This window comes from Pagrus pagrus (genome assembly GCF_965226575.1).
Source record: "Pagrus pagrus genome assembly, chromosome: 1".
Taxonomy (NCBI): domain Eukaryota; kingdom Metazoa; phylum Chordata; class Actinopteri; order Spariformes; family Sparidae; genus Pagrus; species Pagrus pagrus.
This window is the reverse complement of record NC_140185.1, coordinates 35,685,281-35,712,884: the sequence shown is the minus strand read 5'-3', so window position 1 is coordinate 35,712,884 and position 27,604 is coordinate 35,685,281. Positions and strand designations below refer to the sequence as shown.

Sequence of the window (27,604 nt, the reverse complement as noted above, 5' to 3'; positions counted from 1 at the left end):
CTGGTGAGGAGGCGTCCTCTACTGAGGCATTTCAGGCATGTCTGGGCAGACTGGAAGGATTACTTTGTCTAATCTGGCCTCAGCCGGACGGAGGAAGCAGCTGGGGAAGATGACGGGTTTCTTTTGTTTAGCCTGCTGCCACACGACTCTGACTCGTTAACGACTGGAAAACAGTTGCATGAAACTTTGCAGTGTGTCCCAATGAAGACAATCAGCAATCTGTGGTGCTGGTACTGTTTTTGTCCACGGGGGCGCCCGAATCAATAAAAGTTCCTTGTAGTTGCTTTAAGTAGAACTTTGAGGTACTTTACTTGTGTTTCCACTTTCTGCTACTTCATACTCGTACTCACTTGGGAGAAAAATATTGTACTTTTTACTTCACTATACTCACTGTTCTCCAGCACATTGTACGTCATCTTAAAATGACATTCAGATTATTAATACGTAATATCATAGGTGGAAAGTAACAAAGTACTTCTTTACTTTACTTCAGTACATGTCTCAGGTATCTGTCCTGTACCTGAGTATCTCTGTGACTTTCCCTCTCTACATCTGAACACAAACATCTGAGCTTTCTCCTCCTCACAGCTTCAAAACAGGCTTGTTACTTTAGTTTGATGCATTTGAGGTGAATTATGGATTATTATTATTTGGCATCATTTAGTGTCTCGTATCTGCAGAGAGTTTCTTATTTTCTCTCTTTGTTGCTGCTCGGGATGCTTTACCAACCCAACATGTGGCTATTTGACGTCCTGGGAATGAGACTCAACAGTCAACTATCTTTGTGGTGCGTTCAGGAACAGCTGGGACAAATAAATGATAATGTATTATTATTGTTGAAGTTATCAAACAGTATATAAAATAGTTTCCTCCACATTTACAAGCTACAACATTAAAGTGACGTAAACATTAATGCATCAATGACAGAAAAGAAAGAGATGTGATACTTCGGCTCTCCTCTCACTGTTGATACTTTATTTATAGCCCACTTTAACTTGAAAGCCTTTTACTTGTTATGATTTCACGCCGTCTGAATTCTTCTTCGATCACTATCTTGAACTTGACATGAATGTTAACTGAGTGTGTTTTCAGCATCGCTGCGGCTGATGTGTTGTGTTGCAGCTGGTAAGAAGTACATTTTCTGGAGGTTTTCACTGGACGCTCGGGTCTGAGGTGCAGCACTCGGCTGTATAAAAATGGAACCGGGTCAACAGTTTTCTTTTTAACAGACTGTGTATAAACATGTCAAGTCTTTTCCTGACTGATCCAACAACCAACAAACAGAGACCCGGAGCCTTTTCATTCCTGGTGTCCCGCAGGTGATACTCGACGTTGAATGCAGGTCGCTCTGAGCTGTCGAGCTCCGCGGGCTCTAATAATGACTTCTGCGACTGCTGAGTTCAACTGTCAGAGGAAATCACACAAACGTCAGAGGCGGCAGCAGAGTATTCATCTGAAACATGAAATGAAATTGAGGTTCCTGCCTCAGACGGATGACTTGTGCTCCTAATGCGAGGGAGGTCAAACAGCTTGTCACTTCTCAAAATGTTTTTTCTTTGACTCGCTTTCTTTAACCGAAATGATTGCAAGTTCAAACTTACACAGTGCCGATAACATGAATTTAAGAGGCGCACTGATTCAGTTTAACGAGATCTGATCAGAATCACAAGTGAATGAATCATTCAGCGTGAAGATAACTTCAATCTGTTCTGTTCATTTTAAAACATCAGCATGTTTTAGTTCAAACCCGTAAAAAGTGAATTAGAGATGAATTAGTCTCATAATGATGTAACTTTATGACTCACTGTTGAACCAACTATTCTTCTTACTGTGCACATTTACGGTGTTTTTAGCCACCTGGTGAATATTATTTTATTCACCTCCTTCTCTGATCACTTCCTGTTTGGCGTCACTCTTGGGTCCACCTGTTCCTGACGACTGTCATCCATGAGGTGATCATATCTTCATCACAGTTGATGAGAATTTAGTTTCACATATGTTCAGACCCACGAGGAACGTGCTTCAGCTTTTCAGAAAGACTCATTAGATATGAGAGGAGCAGAAGTTAATGGTCTCTGTATGGGGGGTTGATGACGGCTGCAGGGATCTGACCAAACGCTCGTAAACACCAAACACCGAGACGAGATCTGAGTTTGGTTTCGATTCCTGGTGGCAACGAGGGACGTGAGACGGAGGACAACATACACATAACTGCACTGTTTGTAATGACAGTAGATTAATCTGTTTTTAGGGTTAGACGTATAATAAACTATCAGCAGCAGAGTCAGAAAAGTTTTTTAGTCAGACAGAATTCAGAAATACTTTAAAACTGCAAGAGAGAAACAAACATCCCCTCCAGAGGTTTTTATTTATTTATTTATTTGTCAAAGCTTTATTTCACCAGAAATGTTCCCATTAAGAGTCAAAACCTTTTTCTTTTTTTTTAACAGAGGTCTTGGCCCAGACGTCACAAAAAGTTTCACAGAGAACAACAAACAACAGACTTTAAACAAACAACATGATAAATAAAGGACTTCATGAGCATCATCAGCATTCGATCCTGTATGGATCATATGAGGCTGCTGCACATGTTTCATAATATTTATTCTGGATCTGTTTCACATATTAAAAGTTTTAGTTGAAACAACACAGAGTGACAGTCTGATCGACCCTCAGACATCGTTATCTCAGTAATGAGGGTGAGGTGCAGTGCATGCTGAGACGTCTGTGCGTCTGTCAATCTGAATTTTCAGCAGATTTCCATCCAGCCTGCTGCTGCTTTTCTCTCTGGTTGTGTGTTTTTCAGTGCTGGAGAGGAAGCTCGAGGAACAAGACGTGCAAAATATCAAATCTCAAGAGATCGCCGAGGAGTCACAGACAGAAACAGAGACAATGAGCTCCAGAACACACGAGGAGCGTTTTTACTTATTTCCTGCAGGAATTAAAATGCTGCAGGAAACGTCTTCCTTTGACCAAACTGTCCTGCGTGTTGTATGTTTACTGTGAGCTGGTCATGTTCAACCCAGTCACCAGAATAAATGTTGGCAATGTACGTCTCTGCAAACCATGTTTAAACTTTACGCTGAGCTCGAGAGTCAGCTGCAGATCCAGACCTCCTGGAGGAACAAACACCCGGAGTCACATCACATTCTGCTCTGATCTGACGGGAGGAGAGCTCAGAGATTACTTTTTAACTTTTGGGATTAAAAAAGTGGATTTATCTTCACTCCTGTTTATCAACCTGACTGCAGCAGTGACCCGTGTAGGTGAATGCCATCGTTGAAATGTACTTTACTTGACATACGTAACGCTACAGAGGGGAAGAAGAGGAGAGCAGCAGCTTTAACACAGTTTCAGACAAAGAGTCTTGATGATTGGAGGAGACGAGCAGAGAAGACAGAAGGTCAGAAACAGATTTTCCCATAAAAATGAGAACCAGTGAAGCAGCCGTGCCACAGTAGGAGCCGCGAGAGGACTCGGGGTTTCGGTTGCAGACAGATTTCAACCAACTGCTGCGAGCCGTCCCTGCAGCCCTGACGGTTTTGTGTGCAGCCTCTCCAGGTCCCGGCCGCATATCATGACTACTGATGTGTGTGTGTGGGGTTGCCAACTTCTGCTCGTACAGAACAGCCGCAGATAAACAGTGGAAGGAGGGTTTTGTTGAAGTGGGGTTTGTTTCGTAACAAAGTTGTGTTTGATTGTGTGAGGGACGGAGTAAACCGGCGCTTACGAGCGTCTCTGCAGCTGCAAACATCTTTGACTGTCAGTCATGCAAGTGCAACATACAAAAGCAGGTTGTTAAACACAGACAGACGAACAAAAACTAAATAACGAACACAGCTGTGTGTTGTTTCAGCTTACAGAGAAAGCAGTGAGCACATCCTGGCCTTTAACTCTGCAGCTGTGCTCCTTCTTCGCGCCAGTTTTGTGAAACAAAGCATTTGTTTTAATGCTTCTCGGGACTTATCCTACTTCTGTCTCTCTCTGTTCAAATATTTGCTTCTTCTCTGTCTATTGTGCATAAATCACAAAAGCTTTCCATCTGCATATAAAACAGCAATTAATATTCTCTGTGGCCTCTGCTCCTCCCTGGCCACTGCCTTTATCTGCTGAAGTTCACATCGTTCTCTCTCCGGCAAACATCTTCCCTCGTCTTCTGTTTGTTTCCACCGGAGCTGGTCTTTGTGAAGCAGACTGACTGCTGGGAGTTAATGTTTTCTCTGCCTTTGCTCTGTGGAGCACCACAGATCCTTTCTTCCACACTTTTGGTCGCTTATTTGTATTCACTTAAAGCTGCATACTTTGTCCTTCTGCAGGCTGCGACCACTTCTGCATCTGAGCGAGAAAACAAAACGTCCAATAACGAGACTTGAAGAGGAGAAGAAGAGCTGAACTGTTGATTACAGCTCGAGTGTTCATGAATACATTTTGATTCAATTATTGTCATTGCTGTATAAAATATAGACGGAGCTTCTGGGTCCAAACAGTGAAGCCAACACGAATGCATTCTGTCAAATGGCTTTACTGGTTTCAAAAAGAAGTCTGATTGTATGTAAGCTTATGAGAAACTGACCCTACTTCTCAGTGAGCAGTTTCCTGATGTGTTTATGGGGTCAGTCTCTAGTTTAAAGTCTTCTGTAACATAGCATGATGTTTATTTTGTGAATTACTGACCTGTTAACAGTAAAATAGATAATAAACTAGCGTATACAGTCTGTTCTCCGGTTCTCGGTCAGATCACATCAGGATATCCTCCCCAGCTCCGTCCTTCCTTCAACATACGGTCACTTCTGTCTCGGTAAAACAAAGATGGCGACGACGATAGCGAACCTGAGGCTTCAGAATGGCAGTCCACAAAAAGAGGTGAAGCTGTACTTTGTGTTTAGCGCTGAAGTTGCCAGTTAGCTGTCCGTGCAACACTTTGTCACTGACTCCCAAAACAAACGTTGCAGTGAAACAGCTGAAGGTGGACCGGACCCACAACTTCAGTAACGTAACTTCACTACTTTACTTGGTTAAAATAACTCGCTGTTGACTTTCACCTTCACACTGGACACGCACAGCTGCTCCCAGCTACTTCTCCTGACTTCCTCCTTTGCTGCTGTAATAATTACTACGGCCACTAGAGGTCGCCGTGTAACAAGAAACGTAAATATGGGTTTCAATAAGCTGCTTTCAGAGTCGAACTATTGGATTGGGCTGGTGTCCGAGTACGATAAGATATGAGATAAGACATGACTTTCACTTTTTACAGCAGTGGTCAAGTGATAGACTGAGAAATTAGAAACAGGACAAAAGCAAGACAAAGTAGAAAATACACAATAGAGCCAAATAAATACAGTACACCTGAGGAGGGAGTTTAACTTCAGCATCATTTAAACCTTAAACGTCTGAGTGCAGAGGATAAACCCTTCAGATTTATGTAAAGACATTTCATTTTTGTTCCAGTAGTTTTACAGTTGTAGGATTGACAACGATCGATTTTATGTTCTGGTGTTTCATGAGAAACTCTTCCAGCCCTCGTCGTGATTCACTCTTGTTTTTATTGATTCTTGTTCAGTTAATTTTTTATCATTGAAATAAGAAGCCGAGGCTCGACTCACTTGATAGTCTCGGCACACTGCAGATGAATCTTACATTTTAAACAGGTGAGATTGATATTTGATGTGAAGTTATTTATTAAACCGAACCGTACAAGCACTGCATGTGTAAACCTGCTGCCTTTGTTTCTGTCTTACCACTCAATATGTTATATGAGCAGAAAATTAACATATTCTCGTTTTGGCGTATAGCAGCTCATTGACGCCCACGCTGTTGCTGGCAGGCGGTGGTGAAATGTGTTGAGCTCAGGACCTCATGTCATCGTTCCACCTGGCAGGAGAGGAACCATTGTGTTCCTCCGAACCGAAGAGCCAGGTTTTAAAATAACCTCTCGAATGCATTCAAACCGGAGCTCGACAATGACAGTTTCAAGGTTAGGAAGCATCATGTGGAGGCTTTGCTTTCTAACACTCTGTGTAAAGCAGATCTTCACACTGTCGGTGCTCACAGCTGAAAACGTTTGGATCCCAGGCTCACAGATGTGAAAGCAGGTAGTGAGTCTGAACATCTTTTGAACACGATGAAAGCTGTCGACAGCACTGTTTTTATGTTTTAAAAAACGATTATTAGTCACAGACAGCTTTGATCAAAGGTAAAGGACACTTCTTTGTCATTAAAACTTGATTGGTTAGGTCTGAAAATTGAAAAAGATCTCAGAGATGCAGAGATTTCTTCTTGGTATACCCAGAAACCGAGTTTGAGTTTCCTGCAGTGATCCGTTCAACAGCCTTCAGGAGTATTCACATCATTACTTTAGACCATGCATCTCCAAATGGTGGATGCGGTCCGGACCAAGTGAAAGCAGGTTGACACGTGACCGTTCCCATCTTCACATAACATTGTGTTTTATTCCCCCGGCAGTCGCGACTACAAACTTCAGGCGCAGCTAATCCAGTTAACACAGCGATTGTTTACCGATAGCTTCACTCAAATAAGCCAATCAAATTAATTGTGTACCAGAAGAGATATGTGGAAATGTGGAGGGATGAAAAAATGGCTTGCTCAAAAAGAAGGAAAGTTGACACAGAAAATAGGACTTGAATGAACGGACCAATATATGTTCATTCCTCCAGCGGACAGTACTAAACTGTTGTGTCTATGTTGTGAAACTATAGCGGGAATGTGAAGCGGCACAACGAGACCAAACACGGATCCTTTGAGGAAATATATCTAAATATGAGAGCACGAACGATAACCGAGCTGTGAGGTGAGAGGTGTTGATTTTCTTTGATAGACACAGGGGTGAGGCAATTGGATGCACTTTAGACATTATGAGGTTCGGACCTTTGCTGGGAGGAAATATTATTAACTGGACCTCTTTGAATTTTAATCGAAGACCCCTGCTGATAAAAAGGGAAACGCTCGCTAGATAACACCGCAAGAAACTGGGTTAATAACTCAGAAGCTGCAAAAGTTCACATTTTTTTACTCAAGAAGTACAGATACTAAAAAAAGTCTCCCTCTGAAGGACATTTGTGGTCAAAGCTAACTGAAGCTCACGTCATATTAATATATTTCAAAGGCTATTAAACTTAAAGGTTTTGACCCTCAGGGCCACCGTACAGACGTATTACTTTCAAAGAGGAAAACTATCTGAATGCTTCTTCGACAACAGCTGAAACTGAATCTGAACAGCACTGCAGCGACGCTCAGCTCACTCAGTATCGGCCTTGAGTGCAGTCATGGCCAAAACTACCCAAGATGTGATAAACCAGAATTATTCTTTAACTCCGTCTCAGACTTTCATTACAGCTGTTAAATGATTAAATGTGTGACCTGCTCCGACTACAAAGCCTAGAAAATAAGCAAATGTCTGACGCTGAGCGAGGTCGTTATTTCAAACAGAGAGAGCAGCGGTGAAACGCTTCGACAGGTGCGCTCAGATGACTTTCCACCAGTTTAAACTCCAATTTGTGGCATTGTAGAGAAGAGGAAGCCACCATGGCGTCACTGTTGCAGTGCAGAACGTGACTCATGAGCTCGTCCTGCTGTGTCTCTGTTTGCTGTCTGCAGACCTGTTCGAGGTTAATCAGCAGAACGACACACACCTGAGCTCAGTGTGCTCCGACTGCAGCCAGTCGTCAGGAACAGCTCCTCTCGTCGCCTCACACACCTCACAGACCTGTTTCCTTTTCTTTCTTTTCACAGCACGACTCACTTTACAGAGTCCTTGGATTATTTTGTATTTTGTTATAAATAAATGACTTAATTATTTAGTCTACTTTGTAAAGAGAAGAACGGAGGACAGAGGAGTGCTCTTGTGCTCGTATGTACACTGAAACAGGTCTTTCCAGTTCATACCAGCCATTCAAAGACACCTTGTAGAGTCCTCGGTCTGTATGAGAAGTTTGTCTGAAGTTAATATAAAGCCTCTGCAGGCGCATGAGCATGGAAGTACTGTGTTAAGTCATGAATCAGGAGAAATATGCAAGAGTTGTGACCCCGGGAGGACACCGGGAGAGGAAATTAAGAGGGTTGGTGTCTTTATTTTAATTTATTTTACTATGAGCCTGTGATCTTTCTTTATTTTATTAACTTTTGGTGATTAAAATTATGATTAAAAGGGGGAGGGGGCGTTCAGAGGAGCCCATTTGCAGATGAACCTAGAAAATCCCTCTCTTTTATATAACCTAATGTTGGCGTTTATGTTAATGAGACATCGGGACAGTTTGCAGCTGAAAACTGGTGAATTCAGCCGTTTCCAGCCGCGTTTGAGGCGAAAGAACCAGGCAAGTCGAAACATGAGCTGCACGAACGCTGCGATAGACGACTATAGTGGACAAACAAATCACAACAGGAAACTGAGATGCTAACACACGCAGTCGTCTCCTCACTGGCTGAAGCTAATCCTCATTACACCGCCCACAAACCGTCCAAAACGCTGCTGCCAGGCTCCACAACACAATCATCGTTTGATGGTCACACATTACACTGATTTTAACTTCCTCGCGCTGGCTTTTTTTAAATTTAGGAATTAATTTAAAATCTTGGCGCTCACTCAAAGAGCCCTACGTGGCTCCACATCACTTGAGTGACCTTCTCTACCCCCACGCCTCAAGCCGAGCCCTCAAGACTCGGGGTGATCGCTGCTTTCAGTCGGCAGCCGCCAAGTTTTGGAATAATCTCCCAACAAACCTCCGGTTTCAGACAAGTAGATTATTATTATTATTATTATTATGTTTTACTCCTTATTTACTACTTATTTCTACTTTGTGACTGGTGTCTGTGAAAGGTGCTATATAAATAAACTTTGCTTACTTACAACACTAAATAATGCATTTTTAGTTTTTATTGATGTTAATGACACAAATCAGCTGAAAGAACCAAACCTGACCACCACACACAGCAGCTGGGCAGTCAGAGGACGAGGACGACGATGTGGAAGCTCATTTCTGCCACTCAGAGAAGAAAAGTTGATGAAAGTTCAACCAAAACCTGAAAAAAGTCATAATTAAGAGATCGATTTTGACTTTTTATTTCATAATTTTGATTTACAATGGAAATATTCTGTCATCAAGCTTAGTTTTCATCTTTTATTTCCTTTAACTGGTGGAAACAGCTTCCATATCTCCCCCCCTCTTTCTCTCTTGTTTGTTATTTATGAATTTATTTATCTCTCTTAGTTTATTACCCACAAAGTTAATTTTTAGCGTGTGGTTTGTAGCCTCCCAGTTAGCTGCTCTGCGTGATGATGTGCTGCTCTTCAGTTTCAAATTATTCACTCTTTAACTGCTGTTAGAGAAAATACGCTCAGGCGTACGTGGGCTCTCATTCAGTGTCTTTGGCCTCCTTTTGTTTCCAGCACAATTATCCTCTTTATTATTTCGGTCGAGGTGCTTAATTACACAACATTAAAGTTGCTGTCAAACTCTGTGTTGCGTGGCAACAGAAATGATGTAACAATGCTCGTGGCCTTGGACTTGTCGCTCCTCCTGCCACCGCCGACACTCGTATCTGTGGTTTGTGTTTTTTACAAGATAAAAGCATCTCTCCTGATTATCTTCTACGTCCTGTCAGATTTTCTGCCACAATTAATCGCTAATGACGGATGTTTCCGAGCGTCCGGGGCCAGGGTTCAGCCCCCGGTCCAGTTGGGTTGGACTATTTTCTAGAGACAATAAAGACGTTGGATGACTCTGCCCACAGAGGCCGGTCCAGTCTCTCCATCCTGGGCTTCGGAGGATAATCAGCCATTGTTTGTTTGAGCCCGAGGTTGATTATATTTATTCAGGCTCGCTGTAGTTCCTCCTCTCCTGCCTCTCTCGCATTTCTTTCTCTGTCGTCCTCCCTCTCTGTACAGCAGCTCGGCCCATCTGCTAGCTGCACATGAATTTTTAATGTCTTTGCCCCTGAGCCGTGCGGTGTCAACACAACATCGCTGCTGCTGCGTGAAGAAACTGCTTCCATTCAGCTTCCTGCTCTTTACGTCTACGAGAAGTTAATGTTAAACTTTTAAGGGCTGCTGGTGTTTAATTACTCCGAGGCGACGATCCATTAAGAAATCAGTGTATATTTTTCGTACAGCAGTCGGTTTTTCTCAGATTCTTATTAATGAGCTTTTATGTGGATGTGTGCCTTGCAGACGCAGCCTGTTTGCTTGTCTCGCTGCAGAGATATCTCTGCAGGGACGTAGTTCGCTGCCCTGCGGCCGTTTTCCTCTAATTAACATTCAAGTTCAGGCCAAACTTGAGCTGTAAAGTTGAACTGTGATTGCATCAGGCAGGCAGAGATGGAGACACCTGCTGTCACAGCGTCACAGTCGTCCTCCTCTGGCTTATCTGGAATAGAAAGTGATTATTTAATAAATCAGTGTTGAATAATAAATCAATACTCCGGCTGTATGACAAGCCCTTTAATGTCGGTTTGACAGCACAGTGGAAAACAGGATTAAAACTGTGTGCACACACATTTGTGTTTGCAACCGTGTGTGTGTGTGTGTGTGTGTGTGTGTGTGAGCAGAGAGCACTAACACACAAACGCACACTCATACATTCACATCTCATGTTCGTTTGTGAGTTTCGAATAAAATCTTCTTGAAGGCCCTCCTGAAGTCTCGGTTGAAGATGGTGTATATGATGGGGTTCAGGCAGCTGTTGCAGTATCCGATCCAGAAGAACAGGTCGAAGAGGGTGTCGGGGATCGTGCAGTTCTCTCTGCAGACGGCGTGGAGACTGTAAGTGAAGAAGAACGGGAACCAGCAGAGGACAAAAACCCCCATCACCACGGCCAGGACGAACGTGAAGCGCTTCTCCCTCATTTGTGCCACTTTGTTTTTGGACAGAGACATCTGCCTGCTGCGGAGAGGCACCGGAGACGGGAGGAGCAAGTGGTGGGAGCACTGGTCGGACGACGCCCAGGATATGGAGGCGCAGGAAGGAGGAGGAGGCTTCAACCTGTTTCCCTCCGCGTCCTTCCCCTCCTCTGTTTTCACACCTCCGCCGGCTCTCCTGGGGAAGCGAAGAGCCGCGGAAAACGAGGAGGACGTCTTTACGTCCACTTCGCAGCTCTTCTCCTCCAAGTCAATATCATCCAGCTCTCCTCTCCTGATGCCGTTGCTGTTGCTGTCCATGTTGGAGGAGCTGTGTCGGATCGCAGGCCGCGGGCTGTCCAGCTCGTACTGAGATTTACAGCAGACGGCTCCCTGTCTTTGGCAAGTCCTGGCGGCCCCCACAAAGCAGGTCTCAGACTGTGACGGCTGCCGCTCCATCACGTTCTTCGCCACGAACACAGTGGAGGCTCGCTGCTTGGCAACACGGTAGATCTTACAGTAAACGAGTATCATGATGACTCCCGGGGCGAAGAAGGACACGAGGCAGGAGGACAGGATGTACCACGTCTGGTTATTGAGAAGACACTCCTGCCTCCGGGTGTCGTTCTCCTCCTCCGTCCCCAAATCCTCCTCCTTCTGCGTCATGAGGAGCGGCGGGGAGGAGATGACGATAGAAATGAGCCACACGATGCTGATCATCGCTTTAATCCGTTTCGGCGTCCGTTTGCGGTTGTAGCTGACGGCTTTAGTGACGGACCAGTAGCGGTCGAGGCTGATGGCACAGAGGTGGACGATGGAGGAAGTGCAAAAGAGGACGTCCAGAGCCAGGTAGAAGGAGCACCAGGTGGAACCAAAGTACCAGTAGCCCATGACCTGGAGAGAGGAAACCAATTAAGATATGTTAATGATTCATCAAGCACCAGTGATGACCTGCAGAGGGAAAGAAAAGGTGTTATACTCTCCGGTCAGGGAGGCTTCGAGCCAGGCGCCTAAAGGACTATTTCACCTTAAAATAGAAACTCCTTCAACATCTCATTACAGCTGCGTTGGCTGAAAAAAGATCTAGTTCAGAACTTCTCAGTGAGTTCGGCCCCTGTGGTTTCACATCAGCCCTCTCGTAAATGATCTGAGCCGACAACCTCTTCACAGCTGACAGAAACTAAAATATCCATCACGCTCCTCCGCGGTGAGCTCTGCAGGCAAAATGTCCGAGAGAGTCCAACATTTTCTTCTTCATCACCTGAATTTTCCTCACTGGCAGGTGATGGAGACGTAACTATTGGACTCTGAGCTGCAGTGCAGTTGCTTGGCTACAGACAACATTTATTCTGCTGCAGCGGCTTTTCTGGAGAGCTTCAGTCTCAGTTTATATGAAACGAGGAGCAGCTGAAGATCAGAGGAAGAATGAGAAGGAACAACTGGAGTCTTTTGTTTCCTTAAGGGCTCATTTAAGCTCAACATTAGATACAAATACATACAGATGGAGCCTTTCTGCACGTTTTCTGAAATCTTACAGATGCAGAACAACGGAGCAGTACCTCCAGTGGTCATGGGGGGGGCAGTGTAGCAGTGTAGCTAATAGTAAAACAGAGACACGACCACAGGACAAGAAGAAGAAGCTTTAAAAATGGCTGAACTTTTTGAGGAGAGGTTATTTTAAACATCTGTACGATGACAAACAGTTACTACAGAACATCTGGGAGGAGAGCGGACGGTGGCGAAGGAAAAGTGGACAACTGGACTCCGAGCGGCGCCCTCTAGTGGTTGTATTTTTTAACATTTATGCCAGCATGAAAAATGCATGGAAGTTCGTGAGCCATGACGGTTATATTGTTTGAAACAGACGTATCTATTTTCGTATTTAAAGAGAGCAGAAGAGTATTAAGAACAACAAGACCAGGGCTTTGATAAAGTTTTAAAGATTTACTATTTAAATAAATGTCTGTTAAGTCACACTAAATTGCATCTGCATGATTACGAACTGGCTTTCTGTGGCGCCAGTTACTGACGTGTTGTGGTTGGTCCGCCAGAGAGAGCAGGCAGAGCTAACACAGCAGTCTCGCTCTGCAGCTGACGTGTTTTTAAAGCAGTGTACTGTTGGTACCGGTCTCAATTAACATTGCAAATAAACAGTTACTGCAGTCAAATTCACTACAGGCGAGGAAACTTCACACAGGAGACGCTGTTTGGATCTGTGGGAAGTGAGGCTGAGGCAACTGTGACCCAGAGTCCATATTTCAGTGGTGCTGTTTAATCAGCATCTTGATCTGCCACACCTGTCAGGAGGATGGATCATCTTGGCAAAGGAGAAAGAAGAGCTCACTGATAACAGAGAAATAATTCTTGAGTTTGCAAAAACAGTGTTCATCTTTTTTCTTCAACTCAAAGTGGAGACGCTGTTTCTATCTGGACAAACTGTTGGACACTTCTTGTTCCTCAGTCCTCAACAGTCATGCAAGCAGCTGGTCAAGTGCTTGTTTCAGCAGGTGTGATGTTTACCATGTTAGCATCTTGTTTAGCAGGTTAGCATGCAAACATCATTAGCAGGAAACACAAAGTTGATCTGATAGGAATATGAGTCAAGATCACCAGAATCAGTAGCCTTGACTAATCCTGCTGGGTCTGTCAACATTGGGACCAGAATTTTATGGAAATCCATCATGCAAGAGCTCGGTCTGGTACCGACAGATACTGGACTGATCATTTATTGTTGTCCTGTAACTGCAGTCTGCTGCCCTGCGCAAAGATCTGGGCAAAGTTTTCTCTAATCTTTTTCTTCAGTTCATCGCAGCAGTTGATAATGACTCCACCCATTTAGGTAAACTTGTAAAACCAACAGTCCATCAGCTGTAAATCAGGAGGAACAGAGACGCGGATAACAGTTCAAGTTAGTAGGATGTTAAGTAAACCAGACAGAAGGACCCAGATGACCCAAAGTACCAGACTGGCTGTGTTCTGAACAAGAAATCTATAAAAAAAAGTTATCCTGCAGAGAGGAAGAGAACCTCGATGAACCCAAAGTATCCGCCAGCCCATCCGACAAGAAACAATTACAGAAACAACAGGTGTCTACGAACTAATGAAAGACAGAAGAAGCTCCAGGTGGATTTCGGGTATTACCGGCTGATGAAAAGCAGAGACGAGGGGTGCAGAGAAAACCTCTGAGAGGAAACAGCAGCTATATATCAGGCGGACACCCTCCAGCTCGGACAACATGTGATTAAATTGTCCAGAACCTTTCAGTTAACAAGTCCACATGTTCACAGCCTTCATCTGCCGGGCTCTCAGGGGAGAACCCTGCGGTTTTAACAAGAAAATGTTCAACTGGAGAAAAACTGACTCTCACGGGGAAACCAAAACTGTGAGCTGACGCAGATATTGATTATTGAATAAGAACACAGAAGCACGAGGTGAGTGAATTTTAATTTAACCATCGCCACCAAATTTGTTATCTGTGATGTGTTCAAATGTTTTCTTATCCGTTCTAAATTGTCTTGACAGTGACAGTGGGTTTTTTTTGGTTTGCTGATTTCCTGTTTTATTTTGTAGTAATATCCTTTTGTGTCTTGTTGTCACTTTCTACTTCCTGCTCACTTGTGTTCCCACTGTTCTGTTTCCCTCCGGTGTTCCTGTGCTCGTCTCCAGCCTGATTTCACCCCGACACCTGTCTCTCCACCTGCACCTCATCCCCCCTTTGGTTTAGTGTTTTGTATTTAAGCTTGTTTAACTCTTTGTTGGTTCATCTGTGTTCATCCTCGTGTCAGTCCTGTGTTCCTGTTTGCATATTACTTTTGTACCTCCCTCGCCTGGCTTTTGTTGCCGGCCTCTGTGTGTCTTGCGTTTGGGTCCTTTTGTGTAAAAGTTGTGTAAAGGGTTTTTGGATTTTTGGCTAATGTCCTTCAAACTTTCAAAAATTGTACAAATTCCATCACCTGCTGCAGAAAGTTTTCAATGTATGAAACTTGTGGGTAAAGTTTTGTCACCGGTGGATTTCATTGATCCACAGCCACAGTTTTTACTTGCTGTCAAACAAACTGAAACCAACACCAGAAGCATCAGTTCGACCCTGCGTCATTCAAGCCGCCTGCATTACGATTGAGTCTGAGGAACAACATCTGATTGGATCAAGAAAAGCAATGCTACTTCAGGAGTTGTGCTTGGAAGGAAGACAGCGGGAAGAGGTGGAGTTCAACTTGTTGGATCCACCACCCTCCACCACTTTGGTCCAGACTAAAATCTAGTACGGATATTCATGGTCCCCAGAGGATGTGTCCTGATGATTTTGGTGATCTTCTCACTTTCCCTGTCCTGACACAAGCAGGTTGATATTCATGGTTTTGATTGAAGTGTTTCAACAACTGATGAGCCTAACAAGTGTTTTCCCGTGTTCAGATAAGATGCACAGCTTCAGATGGCGCTTTAGGCTTTGTTCAGACTGCAGGCAAATCAGATTTCTTCCTCACATCGGATCTTTAAGACAGACTAGCGCACTTTTATTTGCAAGTGATTGGATCAGATTTTTGAGTCCAAACATCCATGGGTTGCTGTGGTAACGATGTAGGCATCAGTCACTACGTACGCTGATGACGTGGCTTTATCAACATGGAAAAATTGAGAAATGGAGATAGGTCTACATCATCTCGCCCTCCAGACCATCATACTGTCAAGTCACCTAACAGGCTGTAGGCCACATGGCCCTCAACAACAAAAACAAAGGTTTTTCAGAGGTACACTTCAAACCGAGAGTTATGAGAACCATGTCGTTTTAAAGTAGTTCGGTCCTTTTCTTTACAACAAGCATAAATCTATCGCTACTAGTTTGATGATGTCTCAGTAGCTAGCTAGCCAGCTAGCTAACATAACATTGTTATTGACTTATTTTGACATATTTCAATGTCGCTTTCTCCTCTTGATGACAAATGACGGCCAAAAAATCCAGCAGTGAGGTTGCTGCAGTTGGTACCGCTCCTCTAATGTCAGTAAAGCTAACGTTAGCCCATAAAGCACCTAGCATCTAGTGTGAACTAAAGTGGTGAATGAATTGAAAGCGTCCATGCTTTTCTGTCTCCACCAGATACACGATGGAAGAGAAATCACCACAGCTGAAGACACGATATTGGAAATGTCCGGTTGCGTCCATTGATGACTACTGATGACGTTTTAGGGTTGAAGGGGAAATTTCAACTACTACTGGTAAATCTGTTCTGAGGGGCAACAAGGTGTAGGAGTAAAACTTGGAAATGGGATTGAGCCTTGACGCGTCAGTAGAAATCTGATTTGAATCACATTTCAAACCACCTCCACATATGGACAGGTGTGTCGTTTTTTGCTGTTATGACTTCCTAAAATCAATCTGGATATTCCCAAGGCAGATTTGGTCTGACAGTCTGAACAAAGCCTCAGAGAAGAGTCTGAAAACACCGTGTCCTCACCTCATTCGCCAAGGAGAACGGGATGACCAGCGTCGCCACCAGAATGTCTGCAGAAGCCAGAGACACCAGGAAGAGGTTCTGAGGCGCCCTCAGGGCTCGGCTGGTGAACACCGCCACCACGACCAGCACGTTACCCACCACGGTCCCCAGGATGATGACCGTGACCACCAGCACGATGAACACCGACGCCACCTGCGAGTGAGGAGGTAGAGGAGGCGACCTCGGCGAGGAAGAGGACGTCTGGTTGACGTTGTCCAAAGAAGAGTTTGGTGGTAAAGTGGTCGGCATCGTGGCCATGACGGACGTGAATACATCCGATAAATCCATCCTGGTTAAATCACTGACGTTATGGTCCCCATTATTCTCTCTACCTCCAGTGCTTCACTGCAGACAGAGTGTCTTTATGGCAGCCAGTGAGAAAATAACACAAAGTACAAGAATGAGAAAAAAGCCAGAGAAAGAATCTGCCAAAACATTCAAAGCTGCCTCTTTGGTTGCAGAAGAAACTATCCAATAATATCCTGCCAGCTTCAGAATATCTGATTTTTTAAATAACTATCTGTGTGTGTGTGTGTGTGCGTCTCAAATCCCCACAGCACCACAGCTATGGTCAATATTTCATCATATTGTGCTCAGAGACACGCTGCTTCATCTCAGTTTTCATGCTGCAACACATCTGCAACTGAGAGAAGGATTTGCATGTTTTAAGTTAGGATTTAAAGAAAAAAAAAAAAAAAGTCATACCTGTTAAAATATCCATTCATAAGCACATCTGAGCCCAGAGGTTGACATTCTGTGTTAAAGCTACAAGACTGGCCTACTTATTTCCAGCGAGATGCAAAAATAAAAAAGAAAAAAAAAAATAGAAAAGCATATGGCTACATGCTCAAGCTGGAGCAAGGACAGAAACCCTATGGTACCCTCATACTGCTGCACGCCGAGAAAAAGATCAATGAGGCAGAAAAAAGGACCGAAAAGTAGAGAAGAAATGAAGGAAAAATTAGTGAATGGGAAGAAGAAGAAGAAGAAGAGGAAGAGGAGGTGGAGATGTAAAAAAAAAAAAAAACACAAACAAACGAGGCAAGAAAAAGAAAAACAGAGGTCCTCACTTTCATGCGAGTCGTCGGCGTGCTGAGTGACACTGCTGCTGCCGCCGCTGTTCAGTGATTCTCTACCGCTGGAAGAGAGAGGAGGAGGAGGAGGAGGAGGAGGAGGAGGAGGAGAGAGACTAACAGAGAGGGGAGATGAAAGAAAAAGAGTAGGAGACGTGTGGAGATGGAGAGAGGAAGAGAAATGTGAAGTAGGAGAAGAGGAGGATAGAAAAGGTCAGGAAATTAGAGAGGGAGAAGTGGATGAAGGATGGAGGAGGAGAGGAGGGCACTACGGGAAAGAGTGGGAGGAAGAGAGAGGGAAAGAGGGGAGAGATAGGGATGAGGAGAGGAACTTAAAACCGAGAGAGGAGAGAAAAGGAAATGAGAGAGGAGAGAAGGGGATACGAGAGAGGGAGAAAGAGGAAAGAGTGGAGGGACAGGGATGAGGAGAGGAACTTGAAGAAGACGAGATGAGAGAGAGGAAACGATTGAAGAACGAGGAGATATTTAATAAGAGAGGAGGAAGGTTATAGACAGGAGAGGAGGGCAATACAAGAGAGAGAGAAAGGGAGAAGAGTGGAGGGAAGAGACGAGAGAAGATGGGAGGATGGAGGAGATATCTGGAGTAGAGGAGAGAGGATCAATGAAAATGAGAGATGAGGAGAGAAAGAGAGAGTGGGAGGAAAAGAAAAGGATGACAGAGGACAAGAAAGAGAGGAGATATGTTGGGTGAGGGAAGGAGGATAAAAGGAGATGGAAGAAGAGGAAAAGAAAGAAAGGTAAATAAAAAGAATAGAAGACAAGATGATGGGGAGCGAGGAAAAAGAGGAGTGGGGGAGAGAGAGGAGGTGAAAAAGAGAAATAAAGGGAGGTGATAAAACGGATGGAGGAGACGTCAGAAAGGGAAATAGAGGGGAAGGGAGGAAAAGAGAAAAGAGGAGAAGAAGAGGAGATGATAAGAAAGAGAAGAGATATACAGCGATGAGGAGAGAAGGAATGAAAAAGGAAGGAAAGGAAAAGAAAGGGGGGAAAAGGAATACAGGAGAGGAAACAAGGATAGAGGAGAGGGAAGGAGGAGAGAAGAAAAAGGAGACCTGATGAGAAGAAGACAAGAGACAAAAGAGGAAAGTAAGAAATATGATGAGGGGAGAGGGAGAAAAGGAAATGAAAAAGAAGAGGAAGGCAGCAGACGGGGGGTTGATGGACTTAAAGAAAGCTGTTAAAGAGAGAATATTTATCTCGACACACATATTAACTTTTGAGTGGTCATCATCTGACGTGAGATGAGTGGAGAGAGAGAGAGAGAGAGAGGAACCTTTTATCTAATCAGCTGTTGATGCTCTTAATTTAGCCGCCTGGCGCTCAGCGATGACATGTAGGCAGATCAACCACAATCTGCCTGCAGTGTGGTTTCATTCCTCCTGGATCTGACTGCAGCCGGCCCACAACACTGACACTCACACGCCTGTTAGATCAGCGTCAGAGGTAAACGACCTCTTAAAACTGACTGCACAGAAAGCCCCGGTGACATGAATCGAGGCGGGGAGGTAATCCCGTGACGCCATGGCCTGTGGGCATACTTAACAACCGATCGGGGTGAGAGGATACAGTACGTCTTCCCGCTGTAGTGACACTCGCTGAATAAACATCAACGAGCTTCCTCGGGGGAGCGTTCCCACCAGCAGCTGTTTATTCAACCTAAAGAGCATTCAGGGCTTTAGGTCGGAGGGAGCGAAGCTGCTCGGTGCCAGAAAATCTGCACGTCACCGCCAATTGTATTAGAGCATGTGAGGTGATAATGACCGGCTCGCTAACAGGATAAAAGAGCAAATCAAATCAGTGCTCCTCCAACTCTCTTTAAACAAACAAACAAGCCTGAGAGCTGTGGAGCAGGGCAGCGTCTCAGTCGCAGGAACGCTTCCCAGGAACATCATCATTTATGCTAAACAGTGTGTAGAAACATACGGTACGCAATATATTTGTTACTAATCACTAGCTGTCAGGTCACATTTTAAAGGTATAATATGTAGGATTTCTGCATTCAAATGTCTAAAAACAACCAGACCTTTGTTATATATTTTGTTGAGTTGCGTATTTACTTCATACCAAATGTTTCCAACAATGTTTACTCAAAGTATCAGTCCATTTTGATTTGGTCCCCTCTCGCTATAATTTCCAGAAGAGAGTCCGTGATCAAGACTTGAAAACATCTCTTCTGTGAGTCACATCAGACAGATTTTCATATGTTTAATCACGTTACTCGCGCAAGGGTTGTTCCCTCCCCCCCCCAAATAGCCAGATTACTTCACTTTAGATTATAAACTAGCAAGCAACGCCACATAGCGAGGGTATGTGTGTGTCTGTGAAGATAAATCCACTTTTTAATCCTGAAAGTTAAAAAGTAATCTCTGAGCTCTCCTCCCATCTGTATCATGTCTTACCTGCAAACTGTAGGTGTTTTTTGCATTAAGATGTCAGCAGACATGACAAATCACCCAACCAAAACACAAGTGAGCCTACCACTGATGATCTCGGTAGCTAGCTTAGTTAACAAGCTGTCTAAAGCTAGGTCGCTTGATTGGTCTGGACCAGCAACTCTTGTGTCAGTCTGAAAAATATTCCTCTTTTGAGGAGCAGTTTTTTGATATAAAAGGTGAAGAAGATGGTTAATGAACTACGATAGCTTGGTGGTCTAGTGAGTGTTTGTGGCAGCAGGATGGTGTGTTAGGATCGAGTCAAGATAAACTACAGTGTGTGTAGTTCCTCTCCCTACATAAAGAAGAATCACAGAGATCTTCATTGTATAAAACTTGAAGAAATTACTTCATTATCTATATTTTCAAGAATGTAAATGTAATATAGTTAGTGAGTAAAATGTATCATCTGCATAGAAGTGTAGATTTTCTGAGTCGTCTAAAGATAACGATGGGTGACGGGCCAGGGAGCAAAAATCCTTTCTCATTGACTCTCGTTAAAAGACGAAAAGATTCCCGGGTGCACGTTACCACTGCCAATCAGCATTTATCTCAGTTACACATCACTAACAGCAGAGAGCGAGTGACGCCGGGCAGGTTGCACACACCAGGTTTATCTGAGACAGAAGATTAAAACTAAGATTAACACTAAGAAGAGCTCTGTAGAGCTGCAGAGCCATCACTACTGTTTACCTTTCCCAGTAGATACCTGTTAACTTTCAGAGAACATATACCCTCTTATTTATTTGGGGGATTTTAGGATTCAGTTTGACCAGATCTACTTCTAACATTAGCTTGTATGTGGGAGGTGCCAGCGGCTGTGGTTGGACCGGGCAGCTCCCTGAAGGTACCATACCTGTGGTGGGATGTGTTTGGTGGGTTTTCACACAAACCTGGAGATTGTTTTTTATTTTATGATGCTGAGTTGTTTGTTAAAATCAGTAGGTCTCATGCTCCTCCCATGCTGTGGAGGAATTATGTGATATTACTGGTTTTGGACACTAATTAGTCAAACTGCACACGTAGCGAGAGGGGGAACAGTATCGAGCTCTGCGGGGTGTCAGCGGAGCAGATAAATGAGAGAGGGCTTCGCTCAGGGGCACATGAGTCGTATTTTTAAAAGACTGATCTCTCCAGACTCTCCGACCCAGAGGACTGAGCCGAGAACAGGCTGCTCAGAAACGCTCACTGCAGCCTTCCAGTCGTGTTTGTGGGGTTTGCATACAAAAATAATACAGCAGAACAAGCACAATCTAATTTAATTTAAAAAGCCTGTCTGGGAATATTTACTCTGTCATGCTGTATCTTATTAAATCTGAGAGGAATAATTTATTGTCTGTGTCGGCTGCAATAATTGCCATACATTATGATAACTAAATTACAAAAGACAGAAAGAGAGTTTTCAGTGGAAAATTCAAATAACCACAAATCAATTAATTTGTGGTTCATTACTGCAGCTTGTTTGCTGCGGTGGATAAGTGTGTTCCTGCATTTATCTATGCACCGAAAGCTTTAGGAGAACAGGAAACAAAGATTGACATTTGGAGCCAAAAAAAAAACAATTAAGAATTATCTAAATGGCAGAAAAAGTTTAAAAATGTTTGCATAGCCCCTCATTGCTCTTCAAACTGGAGTAACTATAAATTAACTGGGTGGAAACTTATTGAATACCTAAATACATGGCATTAATGATGAAATAAAGCAATATTTTCTTCATTCCTCTCATCATAGTTTGTTCTTAGTGCAGTTTGAGTAAATTTGATTTTTTCCTTCTCAGGCCATTTTGTGTTTAACAGTTTTAAAGACCTGAAGAAGTAAAACCGTCCAGTATCTCACACATTTTTAAAACTAACATCTGCTGCCTTAAAAATCTCCCTACACTCGTACTTTGAGTGTAATTTATTACATCGTTATCGTGAAGATGTTTGAGCACGATAACCGTGTAGTAAAAATCTGATATCAGTGCCATCGCGTCCTGAAGACACCTGTTTGTGGCAGAAGCTTTGAGGACTTAGAGGCGGGAAACTGTTTTCGTGTCTAGTTCAGATTAAAATGAAAGTTGAGTTTGGAGGCGGCTGTGTGGAGCGTCAACATGTTGTGGCTGGTGTGACATCATGGAGAGTAACAACCGTGACATTAATACATCAAGACGGTTTCCATCGTCAGGTTTAAGTTGATTTGACTGAATGAATTCAACTTGGAGTCGTGCTTTTAAGTCGAAAGCAGCAGACGGGAATAATTCACCAGCAGATCGATTGCTTCTGTTCATGACTTCAAGACTTCTCTGCTTGTTTATCGCAGATTTACTCTTTCTTGTTTTAACCCTTTATTTTATCTCTAGTTAATCTGGTGCAGATTAACTTAAACCAGATGAGTGTTTTCTTGTTGATGTCACTATATTGATTGCTTTGTGCCGTTGGGTGCTTTAATTTGTCACCATTTCTATAATTCATGTATTTGTTTTCTGTTTAAATGTCTGTTGATTTCCATGTTTTTGTGCCTGAGGACCCTCTTGAGAGTAGAATGGTGCATTTCAGGCGCTTTATCCTCAAATTAAAAACGTGAGAATAAAACATACATTTTTTATCAAGTTCATGACAAAAGTTGAGTCTATGACACTAAATTCCTGCAAAGTGTTTCAGAGTGCAGCTTAGGAACAGCTGCTCTAACACACCATATGTTGCAGCGTTAACATTTCCCCTGGCGGGAATGAAGAGCACAAACCATACACAACAGACCCACACCACGAATACACAAACAGACACAAACTAGACCTGGAAGCAGATATACAACAGATTCAGCTGAGAACCGAAGGCGCTCTGATTTGAGGCGATCCGGTGGTTTAACACACACTTGTTTGCACATTGTGCCGGTTGAGATGCCCTCCTGCAGCGTTCACAGTCAAGATACGATCCAGCCAACTCTGCATTCAAGCTAATCTTAATAAATCATTTTCACCTTACTCACAAGTGTTAGAGGGTCTTCTAGTTTTAATACTGTTCTCTGCAATAGACTTAAAGCCAAAAATGTATATATAAATATATTTAATGCATGATTCATGTTCACTGATTTGATATTCACTCCTGAAACTCCTGGACCGACCAGGACCAAGAAGTTTTGTTGCCTAAAACTAACCAAACAACAACGGCGAAGGTCAAACATGTGCAAAGTACGGTCGTGTTGTTTTGGGAGATGCTCACAATCAACCATATTCAGTCGTTCAGGTCTGACGATGTGATCTTCGTCAGTCAGACATGACAGCAGGCTGCTTCTTCTGCATCGTGCTAAACTGAAGAGGAGCATCAACATTTTCACTTACATTTGACTTTGTGGCCTTCATTGAGGAAATGTTCTCACACCGACACTGACTTCCCTTTTTACCTCAGAGCGCTTTAGCGAAGCTGTTAGCAAGTAAGTGTGTCCAGTAGTTGTGGGGGGGGGGCAGTGTAGCAGCGTAGCTAATAGTTCAAGCCACAATTATAAGTTTAAAAAATGGTGAAACTTTCTGTGGAGCGGTTATTTTAATCATCTGTATGATGTTACTTCGAGACAAGCTGTTACTACAGAACAGCTGGGAGGAGACTGAATGTCCGCGAAGGAAAAGTGGAGGTACGGGCAATACAGATTTGACTCTGAGCGGCGCCCTCTGGTGGTTGTATTGCGTAACATTCATGCCAACGTTAAGGACGCGTGGAAGTATGTGGCACATAAAGGGAGCATGAATTAGCTCCAACAGGTAAAAATATTCTCCCCGGTTAACTGTTGACAACTCTAGGATCAACACATTCAGAGACAAAAGCAACAGCCTCAGAAAATATGGAAGTATTTATGTATTCAAGGAAAGAATGAAACCGGGTCCACATCTCAGGCCTGTGCACCTCTGCAGGTTAAATCAGGAATGTCTCAAATCAGGAAACTGTGGTGATGCATTACAGCGGGAAGCCCGTCGCCGCCGCACCGCTAAATCACTCTTGAAGTATCACCGAGCTGCTGCTGCAGCAGAGGTTTTGGAAAACAGCCCGAATCCTGTTTGACAGCTCTGCAGCAACTACTTAAAAATGGAGCTCAGAACCTGCCTGAAAAAAACCCCACTCTCCTACACTCTCCAGTTTCTCTTCTTTCAGTTAATAGCCTGGAGAGTGAGGAGAGGGGTGACGTCTGTGGACCCTCAGTGAGTCATATCTGAGAACAAGAGCGAGCGAGGCAGGGAGACAGGTTAACAGAGAGAGAGAGAGAAATGCAGATAGTACAGAGAGGAGATAAACACAAAGAGAGAGAAACCTGCAGGCCAACGCAATTTCTATGAGGCTATCGACTTTTAAAATGTTCGATATCTCACAAAACAGGTTTTAAATCCTTTTTTTTTAAGTCCCAACGCCAGACTGGGAAAATTAAGTCTCGTCAAGGGAGCGAAGCTAATTAAAACATTTGAAGGAACACGGCCTTTGAATATCAACTATTACAGAGGAGCAGTGATAGAATATCAACTACAAGGAGGAGGAAGCTCAGGTCGTCTTTATGTGCCACTTTTTCTTCTTCACAAACTTCTTCAGGTCAGAAGAAATGCTCCGAATGATCCGGAGATGTTTCACAGAGCAGCAGCGTGAGCAGCAGCAGCTGAGAGCAGCTGCAGTCCTGTGGGTGTAAACAACATTAGATTTTTAAAACCTCCTTCACACAATTACTGGGATAACCTCTCAGGCACCAGGAGTGCTTCTTTTTTTTTTTTTACTACTCACACTTGCAGCTACGTTCTCAAACATTTTCTTCTCTCACACACACCATAGTAATGCTGGACTAGATGTGGAACGGGAGAGTCCAGCAAACAGCCGTAACACAAACCTAATGTCGTCAACTTCCATGAAACTCAACAGAAGCAGAAGAAGATGGACGTGTGTGTCAGCGGTGGAAGATACGTAACGATCCTTCCTTGTTTTTCAGGTTCCCAGTGTTTTTCCAAGCGTATCAGCTTCTCCCCCGTTCTCTTGTTTCCTCCCCTCACCTGTGTTTCTCCACCTGCACCTCATCCCCTCGTTAGTAAGTCCGGTCTTTGTCGAGTCGTCTGTTGTGTAGGCCTGATCTTGTTCTAAATAAAACCTCATCCGGTGATCTTCCTGCCAGCCGTCTGCTGCATTTGGGTCCATCTTATCTGCTCCAGCAGGACAAGCGCTGCCTTTGGGGACTCTCTGCCCTGATAACAACACCTGAAAGGGTCCAAAACAATAGTGTGTGCCTCTGAAATGGCCCTCACATCACAGTGCTGCAGATCATGAAGGGTAACAACAGTAATCTGTGGCACAGTTTCACAACTTTTAAGACTAAGACTGCCAAACCAGCGAATTATAGAGAAAGAAAGAACAGACAGGATTACTCACTTTCTTTAACAGAACAGCCATTGATTTGCCTTTTCACATATAACATCTGTATTTGGATCAAAATTAAGCTTCACAGTCTGAGTGTGAGTTGACTGTATGGATGTGGATTCCCTAAAAGCTTTGCTTTGCTTAGCAACCGAGTTTTAATGACACTGCAGTCAGAGAGGAGAGACGTCCTAATGGTTTAAACGGGGATAACTGCAAACACTTTGTAGAAGTAGTTGTGTGGAGAATGAAAGAAGAAGAGAGTCTGAGAGGATTTCAGACACCTCACACTCTCTCACCTGAGCACACCTGGCCGGTCGCTGCAGGAAGTGAAGCTGCTCGCTGGATTGTTAGTTTCAGAAAGTAACAGGGATGTTCAGACGAGGGAAAGAAGGAGGCTCGCTCTGGACTTGTTTCAGTTTCTTGAAGACGTTTCTCCTCTCATCCACGAGGCTTCTTCTGGAGAGGAGTTAGCAGGCTTTTAGGAGGAGGAGGGGAGGAGGTTACTCGACCATCTGACAAACACGTGGTTTGAAGCAGACGGACGACTTCTAACGTGCTGCTGCTCTAACAGCTGTCGCTCCTCTGCTCAGTGTTTCCACCAGAAGTTGAACCTGCAGACACACAAGCATCAAACACTGATGTCGGTGTTCCAGTTCATTACGCAGGTGTTGTGTGGATTTAATATATGATATTTTATAAATTAGCTCCATTACATTTCTAACATGTTTGATGCATTTATAAAAGCCTACAATAAAGAAAACTGTTTACTGCTATAACCAATAAAACACAAACTCGTCAGGCTCGTCAGGGGAAATATGGCACACCTGTATTTAAGCTGGCTGCAGACCAGCTCTGGTTCTGTCTGCTTCACCATGTCACACCTCATGGACATGGAGAGTCCTGAGGGCTGTCCAAACATTTCATCCGGTCCACAAGAGCTCTCCAGAGACTTCCAGAGAGTCCACTTGGGCTGCAGACGTCACTGGATTAATTACCCACAATTCATTGCAACGTGGACATGAGAAGTTTAGACAGTAGACGTAATGAAAATGCATTTTATTACTGCAGTCTGTGGAGCTGTCCATCAGTGGCTTATATCTGTCTGCAGTCTCACGCACTCAGACTTGACCTGATGACAGTGAACACGTCACGGTACGTACGACTGAAGCCCGCGGGGGCTCGATCCGCAAGACCCGAGGGTGGAAATCTGGATTCAGGCTGCGTGTTTTTCCTCTTATCAGCTTCTTGTTTCCTCCACTCTTCACTTCAGTCTTTGTCGAGTCATCTGTGGTGTTTCCCTGTTTCCTTGTGTTGCCGTTCTAGATAAAGCCTCAGCCAGTGATCTTCCTGCCCGCCGTCTTCCTGCATTTGGGTTCATTTTAGCTGCTCCAGAACCAGTGTGTGCCTTTAAAATGGACCTCACTTCATTGACATGGACAATAAAACAGTAAAAGTACAAAAAAACATCAGCTAGTTTCAATTGAATTTTGACTAAAGTTCATTTCAGTGTGAGGTAAAATTTCATTTTGTCCTCAGCCGCGTATAGAAACCAGCCCTGAGGCCGGAGCATAAAACACAACGGTACGAGCTGAGGGTCGTTCAGTTCGTTGACAAAGTAAAAGCCCACCGACACAGACACTACTCTGTGTGTACAGCCTGCAGGCTGCACAGTGGTACCACCAGAGACTGTGAGAATCTCTCCAGGCCGACAACAACGATGATGGAAAAATGTAATTTTTTATTAAAGCCACAGAAAAACACTGCAGAGGAGCAGAACAGCTGCAGGTTGCTGACCCACAGTCTGTACAAAGGTATAAGGGAGGGCCTGTGTACGTACAGCCGGTCCAATGGAGTCCGACAGCAGAACATCTTCTCTTGATTTTCAACAACCACATGTCAAAAGAAATGGAAATTGGTGGAGGCACAAAAAAACATATTCAGCTCCGACAGTCCAACAAAAGGCCGTCAGAAACGTGGAGAATTTATTTGTGACGACTCAAAAGCTCTGAAGTCTGTGAACTTATTAATGTTGGATTCATACAATCTCCCAAAGTAAACTTTCCAATACAAATGCAGCGTTTTGCCAGACTTTTCTAATTACTCTGCTCTTCAGACTTTGAATGGAGGACAGAAAAAGGAAACCACAAATATCCTTTGAGGGCGCTCTGCTCGGGCTGAGAGAGGCACTCGTCAGTCTGTATCTGACGCTGGATTCCTCCTCCACTGAGCAAAATAAAATGAATTGATTTATTTTTCTTGAGTCTGTGAATTATCTCTTCTGGGTGTGCGTCAGCTGTGTCGCATCTTTTGAAATCTGCTTGTATGGAGGGCTTTTTTACAGATGCTGATTTCTATCGCATCATCCCGTGGCTCT

At 43.8% G+C, this 27,604-nt stretch overlaps 1 protein-coding gene across 4 annotated transcripts; it reads right to left on the bottom strand.

Moving 5' to 3' along the window:
- Window positions 1-10,438: 10,438 nt before the first annotated feature.
- Window positions 10,439-17,472, bottom strand: LOC311251121 (alpha-2Db adrenergic receptor-like). Of its 4 annotated transcripts, none has more exons than XM_084343434.1 (3): window positions 17,412-17,472; window positions 16,303-16,701; window positions 10,439-11,743 (listed from the first exon to the last, which is right to left on the bottom strand). In XM_084343434.1, the coding sequence occupies exons 2-3, from the start codon at window positions 16,627-16,629 to the stop codon at window positions 10,601-10,603; spliced, it is 1,470 nt and encodes a 489-aa protein (XP_084199560.1). In that variant the 5' UTR covers window positions 16,630-16,701; window positions 17,412-17,472; the 3' UTR covers window positions 10,439-10,600. The 4 variants fall into 4 exon arrangements, with proteins under 4 accessions (XP_084199560.1, XP_084199559.1, XP_084199558.1 ...); XM_084343433.1 differs by lacking the exon at window positions 17,412-17,472 and adding an exon at window positions 17,047-17,211; XM_084343432.1 differs by lacking the exon at window positions 17,412-17,472 and having other exon boundaries at window positions 16,303-17,211.
- Window positions 17,473-27,604: the final 10,132 nt, after the last annotated feature.

Excerpts from the sequence above, each read along its gene's own strand:
- LOC311251121 (XM_084343434.1), bottom strand. The coding sequence starts at position 16,629 with ATGGATTTATCGGATGTATTCACGTCCGTCATGGCCACGATGCCGACC. Across the intron at positions 11,744-16,302 it reads CGTTCTCCTTGGCGAATGAG|GTCATGGGCTACTGGTACTT; the intron begins GTGAGGACACGG and ends TCCTCTCTCCAG.